This window comes from Gobio gobio (assembly GCF_949357685.1).
Source record: "Gobio gobio genome assembly, chromosome: 4".
Lineage (NCBI taxonomy): Eukaryota > Metazoa > Chordata > Actinopteri > Cypriniformes > Gobionidae > Gobio > Gobio gobio.
The window spans coordinates 4,303,429-4,325,368 of NC_137100.1; the positions used below are offsets into that span (position 1 = coordinate 4,303,429).

Genomic DNA, 21,940 nt, shown 5'->3' on the forward strand with positions numbered 1-21,940 from the left:
GGTTCTTTCATAGCTCAAACGTGATATCTGAAATCTCTCCGATTGCATTAAAAGATCTTTATTTGTGTCCTGAAGATGAACGCAGGTCTTAAGGGTTTGGAACGACATGAGGGCGAGGAATTAATGACAGAATTAAATTACCGACAATAAATTTGGCAAGAGATTACAGAATGCTTACTTTCGACCACTGGAAAGATTGTCGTCATCTCATAATTACAGTAATTCCAGCACGACACACGTGCAGCATTTAATCATGATGAGCACACCGCTCCCTCAGTCGCTGCTGAAGCTCTCATTGGTAGATTGGGACTCTTTAATGTTTCGACGGTAAAACACACACTAGTCTGGAGTATTGCTTTGCGGCATCTATTTACAGAACTGCGAAACAAACAAATAAAATAAAAAAAGTAGTCACAGACAAATCTGATCTACACACATACAGCTCACATTCGTGCGTGTTTTATGAGTGGTCCTCTTCCAAAACAATCATAAAAATAAAAAACTGTAAACATAAAAAAATTACACTTTATTTTCGTGGAATCATCTCTGCGAGCAGTACATTAGCCTCATGATCATTCGTGCTTACCCTTTATAAACCTTTGAACTCCGTCCCGCTGGAATCGGCTGCTCCCGAAGAGCATCGGCTTTCCCAGTGGATTCAAGTAAACAGAATTTCTGCGATCGCCATTATTTCATTCCTCGGGGGGGAAAGGACGCCTTCCTCCGTTCCTGACTGGAAGTTTCCTAAGTGCTTTCTGACTGCCCTCAAAAATCGCGCAAACCTCATCTCAGGGGAACAAAGAAAACCAACAAGAAATCAAAACGGACAATGTGTGTTTCTGTTCTCCAATCCTTCCAATAAACCTGTGATCTGTGGCCCCTAAAGTTACACGTTTTCCTTGTTTTAATTTTTTGTTTCGTTTAACACACACACACACACACACACACACACACACACACACACAACAGAATGGACATTTGTTTGGAAGCAAGGTCTCCTGGTGGCAAGTCACATTTTTTTCAGAGGTCACATTTTCCCCACGTGTTGGATGATTTGATATCCTTCTATACTTGTTGTTGTGTGTCTAGTCCCGCTTGGCTTGGAGCTGCTGCTTCCAGGCCTCGTTCAAGTAAACCAGTCGCTTGTAGTTGAGCACAAACAGGATGAAGTTCAGAAGGTATGTGGTGACGCAGATGAAGCAGAAGTCCTTCAGGACGAAGTAGAGGATGTAGCCCAGGTAGAGGGAGCCCATCACTGACGCGATGGAGGTGGTCATGAGAATCAGAGCGGCCATCGCACTGGCCGTCAAACCTGCGCATACACACACACACACACACACAGAAGTTAATGCACTGAAGCAGCAACAGCACCACTGCATTAAATAGATGATCAAAATGATGCAGCACTTTATTTATTCATCTTTAAATGTCATTCAGCATTAAACGAAAAATCCATTACAAAATCAACTACATAATTTATTTTTTATTAGAAAATATGATTATTATTATGTTATTTCTTCATTTTTTAAAGTTATTTTAATGCCAGATGACATGAGCAACGGCAATAACACACACACACACACATATATATATATTATGTATGTGTGTGTGTGTATATATAATGCCATTATATGCGTGTTTATATATATATATATATATATATATATATATATATATATATATATATAAATAAGTGTGTGTGTATTACTATTTCCATATTTTGTACAGACACACACATACATATATAAATTATGTAGGGCTGTCAAAAGATTAATCGCATCCAAAATAAAAGTTTGTGTTTACATAATATGTGTGTGTACTCTGTTAATTATTATTTATATATAAATACACACACATTCATGTATATATTTAAGAAATATTTGCATGTATATACATTTATATAATCTATAATATATATAAATATAAGTGTTTTATATATAAAAATAATATTTTTTTCTTAAATATGTACATGCTTGTGTGTGTATTTATATATAAATAATAATTAACAGAGTACACACACATATTATGTAAACACAAACTTTTATTTTGGATGCGATTAATCTTTTGACAGCCCTAATATAATGGCATTATATATATATACGTGTGTGTGTGTGTGTGTGTGTGTGTGTGTGTGTGTGTGTGTGTGTGTGTGTGTGTGTGTGTGTGTGTGTGTGTGTAGACAAAACATGGAAATGGTAATAAATATACTTCTAATCAACTATATAAAATCTGTAATTTTTTCAAAAACATTATTTAATTATATATTATTTATTCATTTTTATTTTATTTCCATATTTATAAATGCATATATATATATACACACACATATACATATACACACACACAATATATAATGTTTTGCTACAATGCAATATTATCAGCATTATCTATATTAGTAATCTATATCATCATAGTCTATATATTTATGGCAGAAAATAACAACATACTTCATACAAAATAAATAATGTAAAGAGCTAGGTGAACCCTTCATAAATACCTTTATTAATGACTTATGAATTAAGCTGTTGGCTAATATTATTTAAAGCAGGACTGTCTAGTAAAATTTGGTTAATAGTGAAACTTTCAATGATCAATTATATTAATACTATATTTATAATGTCCACTTATTATGTTAATTTCTTACTGAAAATAGATTTCTTGACCCGTTATCGGTTGAATCCCCGCAAAATGTCATATTTTGAGGTTCTTTAAACGCTAATAAATCACATGTAAATCCAGATCTTGCTAGTGTGTTACAAGGAAATGCAAGCCGAATGTGCTCGACTCCTTCACATGCACACGCCAAAACAATGAATACTGAACAAATGACACCTTTATTGTCACACAGGCTGTGTTTCTATTTCTGTAACACACAGAGATGCTGCCTGAGTGTTTCACATCACACACACTCATGAGGTTACACTGCACTTAGGGCGATGCTTTAAAAGGTAAGTGTCTTTATAGACATGCAGCTAAATTGGTTAAGTGTCTGGGGGGCGTGGCTTATGGTGAGTGGGCGTGGCTTATGGTGAGGGGGCGGGGAATGTCTCAGGCTTGACCTTTCCTCCACTAATCATCGCTTGACCCCTTCGGAAAAGGGAGCATTTCTACAGAACAGAGGGCATTCAACACACACAGACACAGTCTGGCTATTCATAGTCATGAAATTTCATTAGGGCAAAGCAGGACAAAAAGATCAGACACACACACACACACTCTCTAACGCTGCAGACAAGGACAGGAGAGAGGAAGAACTTCAGACTCACGTCTGGGATTCTGGTCATGGAGATAAATAACACAAGTGAGATTTACAGCAAGATTTCAGGAATTAATAACATCAACTTCAAGTGTCTGATGGTTCAAGGCGACTCAACGGATCTGGAGCAAAACGTAGTGCACACTACATAGACAGCATCCTTTAAAGGCCACTTTCTAACTGAAACGGACCCTGATGAGACAACATCTCCAGAGCTGCTGTAAAATATTGTTTTCATGGTTTTAATTCAAACTAGAGCCCGACCAATATGGGTTTTTGGGAGCCGATGCAAATATTAGGGAGTAAAAAAGTCCAATATCGATATATCGGCCGATATTCTTTGTGTATATTATAGTGCGGTACCAGTCAAAGTCTAGACACACTGTCCCATTGGTGTGTCCAAACTTTTGACTGTATATATAATGTAGTATATACATAATTTACATACATTGTACATAAATACAACAGAACAAACATACAAATGAAAAACAGGTTTTTCATGTAGATCTAAACTAGATTTTCAGGTACAGAAATGGTATCAAACATCAGTTCATAATCTTCATTGTAAAAATATAGCTTAACCTTAGGGCTGTGCGATATTGAAGAAAAATGCGATATCCTTGTTAAATAATGCAATATTCGATATGCGATACGATATTGCTTTAAGTGTGTCAAATCTAAAACAAATATTTAAAAACTGAGAATGATACCATTTGTGTGTTTCACAACTTCTGAAAGTGACGAGGATTGTTTTAGCAAAAAATGTATGTCGCAAATCTGACAATATAATTTTAACATCAATGTAAACAAACAAAAAAATGTAATGCCAATATTTAAATACCAAAAACTCTTTGCATGACTTAGTAATATATAGTTATGTCAACCTAAAACGTAGACTTTTCACAATGTTGAAGTAGCCAATTAAAATCATTCAGATATTGCGTGCCTTTGCGATATTTCGATATATATTGTGCAGCCCTACTTAACCCTTATTAAAGTTATTTATTACAATTGTTCATTCAATATTTTGAATCCTGTTAAATACGTCTACTGTAGCTGAAAAATAATAAAGCACTGTTTATTTAATTTGTTGTGTATATGTAATGTGAATCTTTGGTATTTTTTAATAACATAAAATAATGACTGTTGAAATATGGAATAATAAAAAAAAATTTATGGAGATGCACCAAATTGAAAATGATTGGCCAAAAATGACTAATTTAAATAATTATTCATTTCTTATTTTACTTTTTTTTTGTACAACTGTATTAATATTAGACTTAATTTAATTCAATAATTTTATTGAATCTGAATTTAAAAATGACAAGCCATTAAAAATGAAAAATAACCACACTTATTTAAAGAAACACCAAAAATTGGACCGAAAATAGGCTTTAAAATAATATGAAATATCAACAGTCGCCTCAAAGTTATGCATCTTCCGAAACGGTGACGCTCGCAAAGTTATAAATAAGTGAAACCGGATATTTTCACTCATATTTTCGGTCTTTTTTCCCCTTTCAGCCAAAAAAAGTACAAAATTCAGTGTATCCCTAGATAACCTTCACCCACTTTGGCCTAAATGTCTGCCTTTTATTACTTTGTAAGGGTTTTGTTCTGTAGTAAAACCAACATGTAAAAGAATCGTGATAAAATCATACTTTTTGCATGATATTGCAATGATTTTATTGCCATATCTCGCACCCCTATTATTGCCCCATTGCTGAATTTAAAAATGACAAGCCAATATATTAAAATAACCAAACTTTTATTTAAAGAAACACAAAAATTGGACCGAAAATAGGCTTTAAAATAATATGAAATATCAACAGTCGCCACAAAGTTATGCATCTTCCGAAACGGTGACGCTCGCAAAGTTATAAATAAGTGAAACCGGATATTTTCACTCATATTTTCGGTCTTTTTTCCCCTTTCAGCCAAAAAAAGTACAAAATTCAGTGTATCCCTAGATAACCTTCACCCACTTTGGCCTAAATGTCTGCCTTTTATTACTTTGTAAGGGTTTTGTTCTGTAGTAAAACCAACATGTAAAAGAATCGTGATAAAATCATACTTTTTGCATGATATTGCAATGATTTTATTGCCATATCTCGCACCCCTATTATTGCCCCATTGCTGAATTTAAAAATGACAAGCCAATATATTAAAATAACCAAACTTTTATTTAAAGAAACACAAAAATTGGACCGAAAATAGGCTTTAAAATAATATGAAATATCAACAGTCGCCACAAAGTTATGCATCTTCCAAAACGGTGACGCTCGCAAAGTTAAAAATAAGTGAAACCGGATATTTTCACTCATATTTTCTGTCTTTTTTCCCCTTTCAGCCAAAAAAGGTGCAAAATTCAGTGTATCCCTAGATAACCTTCACCCACTTTGGCCTAAATGTCTGCCTTTTATTACTTTGTAAGAGTTTTGTTCTGTAGTAAAACCAACATGTAAAAGAATCGTGATAAAATCATACTTTTTGCATGATATTGCAATTATATTTTTGCCATATTGCACAACGCTTTTCATATTTCCCATAGCAAGTTGGAATTCGCACACCCTTATTATTGCCCCATTATTGCCCCATTGCTGAATTTAAAAATGACAATCCAATACATTAAAATAACCACACTTTTATTTAAAAAAACACAAAAATTGGACCGAAAATAGCTTTAAAATAATATGAAATATCAACAGTCGCCTCAAAGTTATGCATCTTCCGAAACGGTGACGCTCGCAAAGCTATAAATAAGTGAAACCGGATATTTTCACTCATATTTTCGGTCTTTTTTCCCCTTTCAGCCAAAAAAAGTACAAAATTCAGTGTATCCCTAGATAACCTTCACCCACTTTGGCCTAAATGTCTGCCTTTTATTACTTTGTAAGGGTTTTGTTCTGTAGTAAAACCAACATGTAAAAGAATCGTGATAAAATCATACTTTTTGCATGATATTTTTGCCATAATCGCACACCCCATTCATATTTCCCATTGCAAGTTGGAATTGCCACAAACTGCGTTCGCTTGAGTAACCGAACCAACAGCCTCTCCATTCATTCACACACCGATAAGAAAATAAGATAAACTGCACAGTAAAATGTAAAACAGTTTAAAGGACGCGCAAACGGTTGCAAGCGTCCATCACTCAGAGAGCCGACTGCACGCCGCCATTATGCAAATGTGCTGCAATAGTGTGAAGAAAGACTTCAGTGTCCAGTTCTAGAAGCACAATGAGCCTGAGGACAGATCAGCTCAGCCAAACACACAGAAGAACTTGAGTCAGCAAAGCCCACATGACCGCTGAGGAATGAAGCAGCGGGACTTTATACGTGTGGGAATCCGTCAGGACGGTCGACTGGTCATCCAACAAACTAGTATTAGTGAGGTCAACTAGTAGATATTTATATCTTAAAGGTGCAGTGTGTAATATTTATGAGGATCTATTGACAGAAATGCAATATAATATACATAACTATGTGTATATAGACCTTATATAATGAGCCGTTATGTTTTTATTACCTTAGAATGAGTCTTTTCTATCTACACACACACCGCGGTCTCCTTACAGTGAAGTCGCCATTTTTGCGCAGCCATGTTTCTACGGTAGCCCTAAACGGACAAACTTCTCTACAGAGCGCTAGCTACTCTCCGCTCTCTAAGACGACGACATCTTTGTCCTGTGTCGGCCACCGTAGCTTCTCTGTGTGCTTTGAAAGGGAGGGGTGAGCGATTGTAATTCACGACCTCCCCACTAGATGCCGCTAAAATTCACACACTGCAAACTACAATTCCATTAGACAACAATTTTTAAAGCGTAGAGAAATCGATTCAATTACATCATCCACAGTGCTTCATGGGAATGGGCGGAGCTAAAAAAAAAAAGCTCTTTTGGAGCATTTTTTGTTTTTTTCGACTCTCTGATTGGTGGAGTTTTCTGCATGGCATCGTGGGTAATGTAGTTTTTTGACCAGAAATTCCGCTGTTAAACAATAATTTTAAAAATAAGCTGAAATAACGCAGACTGACGACTTCAACAGAAGTCAACACCATCGATTAACAACCTCGTAGCTCACAGTAGGGCTGTCGTGTTCATTTTGACAGCAAATTTTTATTTAGTTTTAGTCAGTCTTTTGACTAAAATGCCATTTAGTTTTAGTCATATTTTAGTCGACTAAATCTACAGTAGAACCTAACCCTAACACTAAATCTACAGTAGATTTAGTCTCCTAAAATCTAATGAGTTTAGTTCAATTGTAATACATTAAGCATTTAAGCATTACATAACCGACTGTCACTTGAACTGACATTGACATCATTTTGTTTTTGACATTAAAAATACACGAAAGAGCTCAATTCACTTTTTTGTTTGTTTTTTAAAAACAACTATATAGTTTTTATAACTTTGTATTTCTGTTTTAGTTAATAGGCCATATCAGGTTAAGCTAAAGCTTCAAATACGTTTTTTTATTTTTTATTTCAGTTGACATTTATTTAATTTCAAGTAATGAAGATTTTCTTTAAATGGTTTTAGTGAACTATTATAACCCTGATACTTTATTGAATATGTGTCAAATACTGGTCTTTCCTCCTGACTATGAATTAAATGGGAATTAAATGAAATATAGTTTATTGTGTAACCAAAAACGAATATATAATGCGTGACTTTTAATTATAAACCAGCTGGAAATACACCGGGACTCTTATTTTGAAATGTTTGTGCCTTACAGTTGCAGGAGCGCATTCAAGTTCAGGAGATAAAATATGCGTTGTTACAACCGTCTAAAACACATTACTATATAAACATCGTAAAGTAAACATTGTCATTATTCATCAGCATTAGTTCATAAACAATTGTCTGGCATAAATGTGTGTTATTGACTGATTGAGCCGCTCTGGAGCTGGATTGGGGGTGTGTGAGTCTGTAGGTCGTGTGTTTTCCAGCGGTTAGATCAGTTCAGATCAAATGTGCTCATCTGTTACACAGATCATCAGTTCTGACTGGATCTCTTCCCTAATCGTCCCTCACTAACATTTGTCTCGTTTTTATTTGTTGATGAAAATGACAGTTGATTTTCGTCATAGTTTTTGTCATCCAACACTAGTTTTTATTTAGTTATCGTCTCGTTTTCGTCAGTGAAAAAAGGTTGTTGACGAAAATTATTCGTCAACGAAATTAACACTGCTTTAAAGGTTTAGAACTAAATCAATTTCCTTATGGAGAAAATGAATGTTTTTACTTTTGAAACCCAACTGTTGCTCTAACTACGTTTTAGTTATGATGATAATACCCAGACGAGGGGAATGAGAAGCTGTAACTCAAACACAGTCTGAGACGTTTCAATAACAATCTGTCGAGAGAGGAGGATTGGTTCACAAGAGTCGTGGGGTTAAACTGAGGTTGTGAATGTTTGACCTGTGCTTTATCACAGAAACGCCAAGAGATTGCAGTAACAGACACACACAAGTGAGGGCGAGGAGTTCCTACTATAACCTGAGACGCTCCAACATCCCTCACAGTATCCGTCTCAATCCTGTAAGAGTTCACATTCAATACCGGACACTGTACAAACTGATGTGAACTATCAGCTGTTTCACTAATAAAGGCGGAGACAGGAATGTTATCACCTAAGAGTTGCAACATAATTCCCACACTAGGAAATGTATTTTCAGGGGCTGCTGATTATGGGAAAAATCATAACTCAAGGTAATTTTGGCCAAGATTGAGACCATGATTATTTAACACCATTACTCACTGTCACTGAATTTGGAAACATCACCTATTTTTGATTTATTTTGTATTATTTATGTATATGCCTAATTGTCTCTTTGAATATATAATTAAACTTTAAAACATATAAAAAAGTACAAAATTAATTAAATATAAATTAATTATGTATTTTAATTGTCTTTTTAACAATGGATTTAATTGCTCTTTGAATATGTAATTCAATTTAAAAACATGTAAAAAGTAAAAGAAAAATTTAAAAAAAAAATTGAATATACAATTCCACTTAAAAACATAAAAATAAAATTAACTAACTGTATATTTTTATTTGTCTTTTTAACAAAGCATTTAATTGATTTTTGAATATATAATTCAACTTAACATGTAACAAACAAAAAAACTAAAAATTATGTATATTTTGAATTGAATTGGATTTCATTGATTCTTGAATATATAATTCAACTGAAAAACATTTAAAAAGTAACAAAAAAAATTAAATAAATATAAATTATTAATCCTTGTAACAATGGATTCAATTTCTCTTTGAATAACAATTCATCTTAAAAACATGTAAAAGTGTAACAATAAAAAAAAATTGAATATATAATTCCACTTAAAAACATACAAATAAAATTAACTGTATATTTTTAATAGTCTGTTTAAAAATGGATTTAATTGATAATTTGAATATATAATTCAACTGAAAAACAAAAAAGTAAAATAATTCAAATAAATTAACTTATATTTAATTGTTTTCTTAATAGGTTTAATTGAGCTTTGAATATATAATTCAACTGAAAAAAAATGTATAAGACAAATGAACTATGTATATTTTAATTGTCTTTTTAACAATACATTTCATTGATCTTTGAATATATAATTAAACTTTAAGACATAAAAATGTAAAACATTCATGTATATTTAATTGTTTTCTTAATGGATTTAATTGATCTTTGAATATATAATTCAACTAAAAAATTTTTTTTAAAAATTAAATAAAAATGAACTATGTATTTTTAATTTCCTTTTTAACAATGGATTTCATTGATTTTTGAATATATAATTCAACTTAAACATAAAAATGTAAAATAAATTAATTAACTAATTTATATTGAATAGTTTTCTTAATGGATTTAATTGAATAAATAATTTAAATTAACGTTAAATAAATTAACTATAAATGATATATACACATTTAAATATTTTTTTTAAATTATGAAATCAGAATAAATAAGATCACCTGTGTTGTAGTGCACAACCTATTGAAAACTACTAAATAAATACCATAATAGTTTTATCTCAGTTTTCTTATCATAATTGTCAGAAGCCAAAATCAAGTCAAGTCAATTTTATTTGTATAGCGTTTTCACAATACACATTTTTTCAAAGCAGCTTTACAGAAAAACATCTTAATGTTTATAATATCTTCATGCCTCATAGTTGCATTATCAGATTCAAGCTGGGCGATAATATAGTTTACATTTTGCGACGATACAAGCAAATTGCCAATCAAAGAGCTTTTGCAACAATATAAACAATCAAGCGCTTGAGAAATTGTACGTGAAAATAGCGCTAGTTAAAAAACAGCTACACAGAGCGCAACCAAACAAAAGTGCATGCAACACATTTTTAAAAGTTGAACTTGATGCAGAACGGACAGTAAAAAATGCACGCAATGACCAAAGACATTCATCAGATTTCTATACTGGTGCATCCCTATAAAGTACCTGTTCATGTGAAACAGTGGCATTATCTGCAGAGCGGTGCGGTTTATGAAGTTTCTTACCTAGTAACAGCTGAAAGACATAAAAGAAAATTCCATAGACACTGTTTGGCTGGTTTACTGCACTGTCGTTCCCAAAAATGGATCCCAACAGTCCAAATCCTCGACCCCATCTAGAGAGAGGATGAAAACACAAACAGTAAAGAAGCAGAAGTCGAAAGCAGACAACATAAGAGCTCAAATACAATAAATTATAATATCTTAGGCTCCTCTTGGGAACACAAGCACATGACGACAGAATATTTGGCCTAAATCAAAACCAATGAATGATCAAGGCAGCAGCAAATAAAGAGAACAGTTTCCGTTTATCAGTGCGAACAGACATTTCTGACCCAAATTATACCAACAAAGGAGAAATGTGCTGGTTTCCAGTCACGTCCAGTTCCAGCATATGATGTGACATTTGCAGTCTAAAACACAGCAGACCATTAATATCAAGCATGCAACAAACATTTCTCTTGTCCATCATCTTGGATACATTTTTTCCACCAGGCTAATCACAATGCATTTTCTAATTGCGACTTATCTCACCGTTTATAACTCGCAATTCAACTTCAATTCAATTAAGCTTCCATAACTCTCTGGCCAAATTGGCCAAAACTACGCACTATAAATAAAGCAAAATAATCATGTTGGGCCTTCATGATGGCTGACTATCACAAAACAAGACTTATTTCAGCATTATACAGTAAAATACAGAACTAAAAGGAACATTTTAAAGGTGTCATGAACTGGGGGGGGTTTTTTATACCGTTGTCTGAGGTCAACTTATGACGTTTGCGTGTTTACATGCAGAAACATCATAATGAATAAGTAATAGGCTATTTTCTGCCCTGGTTTTGAGGCTCTCTGAAAAAACGTTCTGTTTTTATGGGCGTGCCGCACTGAACACTTGGAAGTAAACGCCCACGGCTAGGATTGGATAAGATTTGCATATTTAATGAGCTTCTGCTCCCCTCAGCACATGTGGGGATTGTTTTGAAAGCGTCTGGGGAAACGCTCACAGGACTCGCAAAATGTCTCTATCAAACAAACACAATGATTCATCTCTCATCCACCCGCGATTGATTGGAATGTTATTTTTGTATTACTTGGCCCGCCCGATCAGTGAATATAACTGAACCGCACACACACACACGCGCACACACACACACGCACGCACGCAATCTATAAAACGCAAGCCTATAAAAAACCTTCTTCATGTATTTTACAACACTTCAGCTTATGATTCTTATCTAGTGGGGGTCATTTTTTAGGATTCTTTACCTAACTGAAGTCTCTGAGATCCTGACACCTGCACTTCTGGAGACTCCAGGTAGGTTCAGCTCTGGAAAATGGTGGCGCTGGAGACTAAAGGGTTCCTGATGGTTTCACCCTTAATTCTTCACCTTAATTCTTCATTCTTTTGCGGTTAACAGGTGTCTTTTCTTCACCACCTGTTTTTGTCTGACCCTGCTGACCCAATGAGCATTTCACTGTCCAATGGTCACGCCTTAACTGCAATGTCTAGTATTGCATTAGTATTGCATCCTTCTCATGGGCATTTAATACTTTTTGACTTTTCAGTCTGAGTTAAATCTCTTTTTTGGCTCAATTTATCTGTAAAAGAAAACATGCCTAATAATTCTGCACACCTGAATATAAGGTGATTTTCATTTCCAGCCTTCATGAACAATTATATATCACTTATACATTATTAAATACTAAATCAATAGTAGTTATTAGGATTACTGTGGTTTGGAATTGGTCAAATGTGCCTGGAAAAAAAATATGATCAGAAAATCAACGTGCCTAATAATTCTGCACTCCCTGTATATGGCAGAAAATTAGGCTATTTGTTCATTTTTTTAATACTACTTTTTAATATTGATATGATTATATACCAAAACAATTATCAGTAAATAGTGTAAAAATGAGGAACAAAAACAAACATCAAGGTATCCCACATGAAAAAATACTATAGTATATTATAGTAAAATTACTATAGTGTTTTTGAACCATACTATAGTAAAGATACTACAGTAAATTTTAGTATATTGTAGTATATTATAGTATTTACTACACTTTGTTAATTTACTGTAGTATATTTACTATAGTACGGTTCAAAAACACTATAGTATTTACTAGAGTAATTTTACTATAATATACTATAGTATTTTTTCATGTGGGATCAAAATAAGATAAGCAAAAGTTACAAACTTTCTTTGAATTTATTTAAAATGTATCAGTATTGCGCTTGCAGATCACGTGGGTAGGGTACTTTTTTAGCGTGCGTGCGTGTGTGTGTATGGATGACCATGTCTGTCAGCCACCACCGAAGACCATTTTTGACCCAGGAAAAACCCTGGCTGTCCAAATTCACCCACTCGTTTTCATTCACCCTTTCAAGTGAACAATATAATGTAGGGAATAATAGTGAATGAGGCTTTAGGGGGTGATTTCGGACTAACCATAGGCTGTAATGCGATCTCAGCTGTGCTCTCACTAAAGTGCAACATTGAAACGTGACCCCTCGAACAGTGACGCGCTGCGGCGCGTTCCGAACGTCCGAACGCGACATATACCGGTATCATCAAAATTCATATCATAACAAAAATAAATACCGGTATTCGGTATGAACCGGTATACCGCCCAGCCACACACTAATGTGAGTAAAACATGTTTTTATATGTGATAGTATTGCATTGTTACAGATCAAATACAATGTTACATCGTGTACATGTCTAACTAAACATAACTTACCAGTCACACGGCTCGCAAAGCCCAACGTCCCGGGGATGTGCGTTGTTCACTCTCTTGACTTGCAGGGCTTTACGCTAACATTTTTCTTGAGGAGCACTTGTGCTCCTAATTTAAAAAAATTAGGAGCACAGTCAAAAATGTAGGAGCACTTTCTGATCAATAACACGCATTCCAATTATAACTTTCCCATTACAGGACTATCTTTGTCCCTTTAAATTAATGTCCAGGAGCATTTTTACCATTATAAGAGCAATGCTTTCTAATCTAATCATTAAATATTAGGGCTGTCAAATAAAAATTTGAATTTTGAATATTCGTCGAATTTACACACACACAAAAAAAAAAAAAACATTCGAATGCAAAAACCGTGGATTCAAATTTTTGGTAGAGGCGCGCGAGACATGACGGAACTGACGCGGTTTGTTTATCCAGTTGTAGGGCTGGGAAAAAAATCGATTTGATTTAAAAATCGAGTTGGTAGGTCAAATCGATTCATATTTTCAAAAAGTCGATTTTTTTAGATTTTTTTTCTCCCCCTCTGCAGTACATACATTTTGCATTTGCCAAATCTTCCTTCAGGGTTTCCGTAGCACGCTCAACGGGCGGCGCAGCCCGGCAGCGCATAAATACACAAACAACATGGCAGAAACAGCCGACGAAAGAGAGCAGCTCCTTCCAAAAAACATTTCTTCGACTTAAGTTGTGTGGAGTTGGTTTGGATTTACGGCATCTGATGAGGAACAGACAACACCTCGATGCAAACTATGTCTTAAGGCTGTTGTTGTTGCAGGCAGCAGTGCGACAAATCTGTTTCAGCATTTAAAGTGAGGAAATGCGGCTGAGTGGGAGAAGTGTTGCCTTCTACGAAAAGAAAACCACTCTAGTGGCGTTAGCGCTAGCACCAACTCTTCAACAACCGAGCTTGCCTCAAGCCTGCTGTTGTTGATAGGCTCATTTTCCTTACAAAGAATGTTTAAAATGCAATTACATTTTTTATGGCGAATGGTGTTACTGTTTACATGTTCAATTCAACTAAGAGTTACCTCAGGATTTTTTGTTGTTTATTAGCTCAATCCAAATAAAGTATAAATAATTTGTATGTTTAACAATCTTTGTTGCACACTGCACAGTAACTTTTCAGTTAGATAAAGGGTTTGCCTTTGCAATTTTATGTTGATGCACTTTAATTAAATATAATAAATATATATTTTTAAAATATATGTACATTTTGCAATTATTTTGTTTTAAATGGCGGGCGGGGGGGAAAAAAATCGAATCGAATCGTAAATCGAGTTTTTTATTAAAAAAAAAAAATCGCAGATTTTTTTTTTGGGGGGGGGGGAATCGCCCAGCCCTATCCAGTTGTGTTGTTAATTTGAAAAAAAGCTGAAAAAAAACAGTGCGGACTCGGAGTCAGAGAGAAAGTGGCCGAACTGTTCGACGGCGTATACGGTCACAGAGCAGTGCAGAAGAAGGCAATCAGGGCTTTGGAGCATGAGATGGATTTAAATGATAGAAAATCCTGTCAGTTGGTGGCAAAATAATGCGGTATAACGTTAATATGTATCCCCATATTGCGCAGCTGTCAAAGACATACTTGCCCATACCTCAGCAAAAAACGCTCCGCACTCGCGGCAGATCAAGTTGTCCGTTTGGTGTTTTTGACGAACAATATGTAGATGTTTAGTGAGTGGAAATGGATTGTTTCTGAATGTCTGTTTGCCATTTTGTGTTCACATTACGTTGTCGTGTTTTCTCAGGTTACTGTTGCACGTTTTTTACCTAATTTTCCTTACATGCTCATTAATTAAATTATATTTTATTTAATAAAAATTATTAGAAAAGTTGATGCACTGTAAAAAGTGAATTTCATTTCAATAAAAGACGCGATGCTTGATTTGGTTTACATTTGCTTATTGCGCTCGCTTGCGCCCTCTTTTGGGCATAGGAGACAATACAGTACTTCTCCCCTCTTAAAATTAAGTATTGCCTTTAGAATTCGAATATAATTCAAATTTTGACTATTTAAGAAAGAATTTCGAATTTAGCTTTTCAGCTATTTTGACAGCCCTATTAAATAGGCAAATCTTATCCAATCATAGGAGTGGGCGCTTACTTCCAAGTCTTCAGTGCGACACGCCCATCAAAACCGAGCATGTCTTGAGAGAGGCTCAAAACCATGGCAGAAAATACTTATTCAATTTATGTTTTTGAATGTAAAAACCACACAAACGTCACAAGTAGACCTCAGACAACAGTATAATTTTTTTTTAAAAAGCCAGTTCATGACACCTTTGGTAAGGAAAAATGACTGGAAAAGTGTAACGAATTCAAAAACGTGAAATGTTTGTCATGTTCTGACAATAAAGAGTTCAAAAGCACAAGGAACAGTCTGGTTTCTACAACTTTCACTTAGGAGCTAAGATCTGCCTTTAAATTCGAAACAAATAAATATTTGACATTTTTCGTGATAATTATCGATATCGACTGATGTGAAAATTTTCATTTTTTGGCCATATCACTCAGCCCTTAACTTGAGACTGATTCTCATATGGGTCTCTATAAGTGTTTGAAAATCCGGAAACCTTTTCTATAATCGAACTCTGAAAAAGCTTCATAACTTCCTGCCAATGGATTCGTCAAAGATCAAACCGTGCCAAACACTCAAGGTCATGCCCAATCTCCTCCATATGTCCCATCATTCCCAGTCAAACACACACATGAATAATAATGCAAGACGATAGTGATTCTGCTTCTAAACAATATTGCATCAGAGCTTCAGAGTCTCTGACACAACAATAATATCACGATTACTAGCAAAGTCTGCATAACACATGCATAATAAATTCTGCACTTTTACGAGACGTCTAAAGCTCTCACTCACAGACGATACTCCCAAAACATGCACAAAACCACTGAAGGATTGTGGAAGTATAACTGGAACCATAGCCATTTAACTAGCTCTAAGCCTTCAACCAAACCAACCAGCTCAGAGATGAATTACAACATTATAAATGTTGATTAGAATAAACAAATAGGCAAAATAATAAGGAAAAAAAAGGTTAATTTGGACCACAATGGAATCACAAACTGTACAATATAAAAATGTATGTAGTTATTGATTATGAAACAACAAACAATAGAGTATAAACAATGTTAGGGATGCACCGAAATGAAACATTTTGGCCGAATACCGAACTAGGGCTGAACGATTTTGGAAAAAAATCGAATTGCGATTTTTTTTAACCAATATTGCGATTGCGATTTAATATGCGATTATTTTTTAAACTCTTTATCTTCTGTATTATTCAACAATACATCATTGTATAGTAATGGTGGAAATCTTTATTTGGTACCTCACGATCCGATTCCGAGAGTCACGATCCGATTCCAAAACAATTCTTGAACTTTTTCCTTATTAATTAATCTTATTAAATTATTAAAAACTTAAAGGGGGGGTGAAATGCTGTTTCATGCATACTGATCTTTTTGCACTGTTAAAGACTTGGATTCCCATGCTAAACATGGACACAGTTTCAAAAGCTAAGGTGGACGTTTGATGGGAGTATTTCTTTGCCAAAATTAGTACTTCCTGTTAGTCATAAGTTTCGGAAAGTTTTTTTCGATCATGGGTCCGCTTGACGTCAACAGGGCGGAATTTCCTTGTATGGGCCGTACGGACAATTCTACCGGAAGAGCGCGCGCGAGAGAGAGAGCGCGTGAAAGCAATAGGCTACGCCCATCAAAGCGCTGGCTCGTAGCCAAATAACCCCGCGTTAAGGCAAAAGTGGATGGAATTTGCTTTTCCGGATTTTCAGATCGCCTAATACTGAAGGATGGAGCGGTCCCAACGATAAAGGTCCCAACGTTGGAACCGCAGGCAGTGAGTAAGACTGCTTCAAATGTCTGTTTTTGCCTATGCCCATCAAGTAGCCCAAACATGACCACGTATTGATCAATGGAGCATGCGATGTATAGTGTGTACATTTGTTTAGCTGGCCACTATGTGTATGTTTGTGTATTGTAAAAGCACTCCAAACAACAATACACAAAGAATGGGGAAATATGTTGAACTAAACAAGCGCGCTTCTTCATTCAAATGCGCTACTATTCCATGTCTTTCTATGTAAACACTAGCCTGACGCGCAAAACCAGTCCGCTTACTACAAATCATGTCTACACAAACCACGCGTAAACACACACACACACACACACACACACACGATATAATTAAAGTATAAATGTGTAAATAACACAAGCCGCTAAGCATATTATATAGTTAGTGTAACTTATACCACATAGAGATGTCCTGCTCTAGTCGTTTTTGCTGCTGCTCCTGTTCAACTTCAGCCTCTGGGTCTGATTCCGGATCATAGATGTATGGCTGTATCTGATTAAAAGCCATTTTTTATGTTGAATAAAGTTTTTTCCCGCTTTTAGGGATGACGCAGCTTTCAGACGCACTCAACACAGTAACAGCGGCGCGCGCTCGACATTCTTTAGCTCCGCCCACACGATACGCCCCCAGCCGCACGGCTTTTTTCGGAAAGACTCGGAACAGCGCATCTTTCTTTTATAATTATAATAAAAATAAAGACTTTTCGGAGATATGCAGGATGCAATGCTACTCTATAGGTACTCAAGATTGACATGAGACTGACTGAAACTGAGTGCCCCCCCCCCCCCCTTTAAAATGTTTTTTATTATGATATATGTAATTATAAGCTTTTTAAAATAACTAGGACATTATAACATTTTAATTAAAACAATTGCATGTTAATAATTTTAAATATATAAACTAATATAGCCTAGCTGCAAAACATAAGCTAACAAAAAACATATTACAAGCAATGAACAAAGAGTGCTTTCAGTATTTAAGAGTGTCTGAACTGTGAGTGATTTTTCTCTCTTTCTCAGCTTTACTGTTGTTTGATTATTAATCATGACATCATCATAGACAGCGGGAGAGATCTCTTTTGAAATATAAGATGTTTTTGCCCTGTCTGATTAATTCATTAAGACATTACTGACGATGTTTACAGTAATTTTGCGTCATAAAAGCATTTTGAGACTCACACAGACGCGTGCTCGCGAGCTCTCTTCACAAAGCGCCGCGCGAGCATTTGAAATGGAAAACCTTCTGTCAGTGAGTTACTTATTTTTTAATATACAAGCACACTGCATTCCTAACGACATGAATGAAGCCTTCGTTGAGCGTTTGTAAGGAGAATACCGGCGGGCGAGAACACACTCTGTAAGCGTGACATCAAAGCTAAGTTTCTCACAGCGAGTATCCTGTGCAAAGAAGCCTGCGAATGTCATTGCGATTCGCACCGTCAACCTTTCCGGACGTTATGAAATATTATTTTATGGTTCGTGTGTGATTGTGTGTGTGTGTGTGTGTGTGTGTGTGTATGTGTGAGAGAGAGAAAGAGAGAGATAATGGAAGCAATCAGAATACAGGTGTTTCTAAAACACACGCAGCGCCACCACGCACCTGCAGTTAAAATCTAAGCTCAGAATCGATCCAGAATCATTGGAGAAGAATCTTTTCTCCCACCTCTATTGTAGCCTATAGTATGAACAACACAATATTAGATAGATCAAACACAAACAGTTTTTTTTCCCTTTTAGGCCAGGCATATACGTTATGTGTAACGTGCCAAGTTGCTTCTTCTGCAAACTTTACTCTCGCGTGTCACGTGACCACACTGTAATCGCAGCCTTTGCGGTTAGGAAATCGTGTTTTATCATATCGCGATATTATCGCAAATGCAATTAATCGTTCAGCCCTATACCGAACACAGTTTTTCTATTTTTTTCCATTTATTTTGGCAATTTTTTCACCATTGCATAAATTAGCTTTTTTCAACTTCAACTTTATTGTCAATTCTACTATATATATATATACACACACACACACACACACACATACACACACACACACACACACACACACAAAGACATAGAGGATTGAAATTTCGTTTCCCTCAGACCCCCGGTGTAAAAAAACGGCAACAACATAAAAAGACAAGTATTACAATTTATAAATACAATATATACACGTTAAAAAAAAACATCAAAAACATCACAAAACATGAAAGTTAAAGGAATATTCTTAATATTATTAAGTGCCAACAATACGCTAACAAGATAGCAGCAGTTGTAAAAGTGCCTCATGGATTAAATTATCAAATGTGTGTGTATGCATGTGCGTGTGTATTATAAGGGTAGAACTATTAAAAAGCCAGATTTTTACTATTTTGTATTGCTTTTAAAATAAATTACTTTTTTTTTTACAAAACTACTATTTAAAAATATTTATTTAACACTGAACATTTTGGGCATTCCAGCAGACATTATACAAACAAAGCACAATATAACTTAAAAAAAAAAAAATGTTTAATAAAATTATCTTTGGCCTATTATGCCTACAGGTATCATAATCAAATCATAATCAAATTTTGTTTGTTAGTTCATGAGAGGTTTTGAAAGCCTGTGTAACTCAGCACTGAATAAAAACTGGAGGCCATTGCGTACAAGAGATCAACAACTATGTCACGTTGTAAATTATACTTTTGACGTTCTACATATGCACTGGCACATTTGCCAATATTATTACAGTATAAACTGAGGGTGCTCTTGCTTGCATTGGAGGATGCTTAGACAATTCAGCAGAACAGTGTCTGCAAACGGCCATTTCTATATTTGATCACGCCATCAAAAACCTCATTGTTCTGTAAAATGTATTCGGTCTTTTCACTTATTCAGTGAAATTTTTGCTATTTTCGCCCGAATAATTTCTGTTGCCGAGCAATCGGTGCATCCCTAAAAACAAAAATGTAACGACAAACAAACAACAAATATACAGCATATAATTAGTAGGCCAGTATGAATCAATGAGCCGAATGATGATTCGGATTGCGTGTCAAACGATTCAATTTTGGCGATTCAAACTGCTCATTTGACTCACTGATTCATAACGCTTCGAAGCTTCATGATGCCGTGTTTTGAAATCGGTCATCACTATACAAGTCGTTATTTAGGGTTTTTTTGTGCACAAAAACTATTCTCGCCTCTTCATAAAGTTATTGTAGAGCCACTGTAGTGAGATGGACTTTGTAACGACGTCTTTAGTGTCTTTTAAGGGTCTTGAGAGTGAACCGTGCATTGAGCCAATGGAGGCCTTTCAGAGCATCAGATTTACACTAAAATATCTTCATTTGTGTTCCGAAGATGAACGGAGGTCTGACGGGTGTCCAACGACATGAGGGTCAGTAATTAATGACAGAATTTTCATTTTTGGTTGAAGTAACCCTTTAATATATGGAAAAAATTATACAAAAAAAAATTTCTTCGAATTGTATTACACAGAAAACAAGTAAAGAGTGTTCCTTTTAATTCAGTACGATACTATAGAAGAACAATAGTACATTTAATAAGAGTGGAATATTACAATTTTCCTTATAAAAATGAGGTTTTTGCACATTACTGTTGTTAATAAAAGTTCATTTTTCTGCATAATTCAAGCTCAGCGCTTCACTGTTAAATTTCCAATAAACAAACATATACTATTATTAGTAACTGCACTTATTACAACAAAACAATAGTAATTGTATGATTAAATTAACCTTAGGATACATTTTCGCTGGTGCCACTGCTCTCAAATGTTAGTCTGGAGCCCTGCACCGACCGAATTATGTCGGTACTACTGTGTACCGATTCACATTAAATCAATCGGTACCAAATTTCGGTACCTGAGAACACATCTGGTGATATAGACTAGTGTCTGTGAATATTAAACCGCAAAAAGACTATTTAAATACGAATCCTGCGTGTCTCTGTGTGAATGAATGATGCAAACGTGCAGTTTAATTTACCACACACACACACCTCCAGAGTCACTTCATCAGCATTTTACCGTTTAATTTGAGAAAAACTACCGTCATATCATAAACACACAGATCTCAAAAGGTCTTCACGGCAACCCGTCAAAATAAAAGTCCGGCCTAACTTGACAAATATATTACTGTTGTAAAGTAGAATTTAGAAACGTCTCAGTTTAATAATAATACTAACACTAATGTAATAATAATTATCAAAACTTTCTTTTTTAAGTAATAATCATGTTCTTCCATGTTTTAATTTTAACAGTATAAAGCTCAGTTGTGCAGCACTTTGTTTGACAAAAAAGTTTAATAAAATAAAATGTTTTTGTCTTCATTTGATTACCAGAAAATACACAACACAGAATTTGTGGGAAATCTATTCATAGAAATTGAATTAAAAAAGATTGTTTTTATGAATTTAGTTATTTAAGTAGCTAGTAGCCAACTATTTACAAGTAAATATTATAGTATACAAACATCAGTGTTGAGGGTAACGAGTTACAAAATAACGGATTACAGTGACGATATTACTTTTT

At 34.9% G+C, this 21,940-nt stretch overlaps 1 protein-coding gene across 1 annotated transcript in view; it reads right to left on the reverse strand.

Annotated features, from left to right (window-relative positions):
* Window positions 1-216: 216 nt before the first annotated feature.
* The window catches only part of vkorc1l1 (vitamin K epoxide reductase complex, subunit 1-like 1), a 31,176-nt gene continuing 9,452 nt past the window's right edge, over window positions 217-21,940 (reverse strand). Inside the window, exons 2-3 of the mRNA XM_079816028.1 lie at window positions 10,777-10,886; window positions 217-1,312 (exon numbers count right to left, since the gene is read on the reverse strand). Of these exons, the coding sequence (XP_079672154.1) occupies window positions 1,086-1,312; window positions 10,777-10,886 (337 nt within the window). The 3' untranslated portion in view covers window positions 217-1,085. The remainder of the gene's footprint in view (window positions 1,313-10,776; window positions 10,887-21,940) is intronic.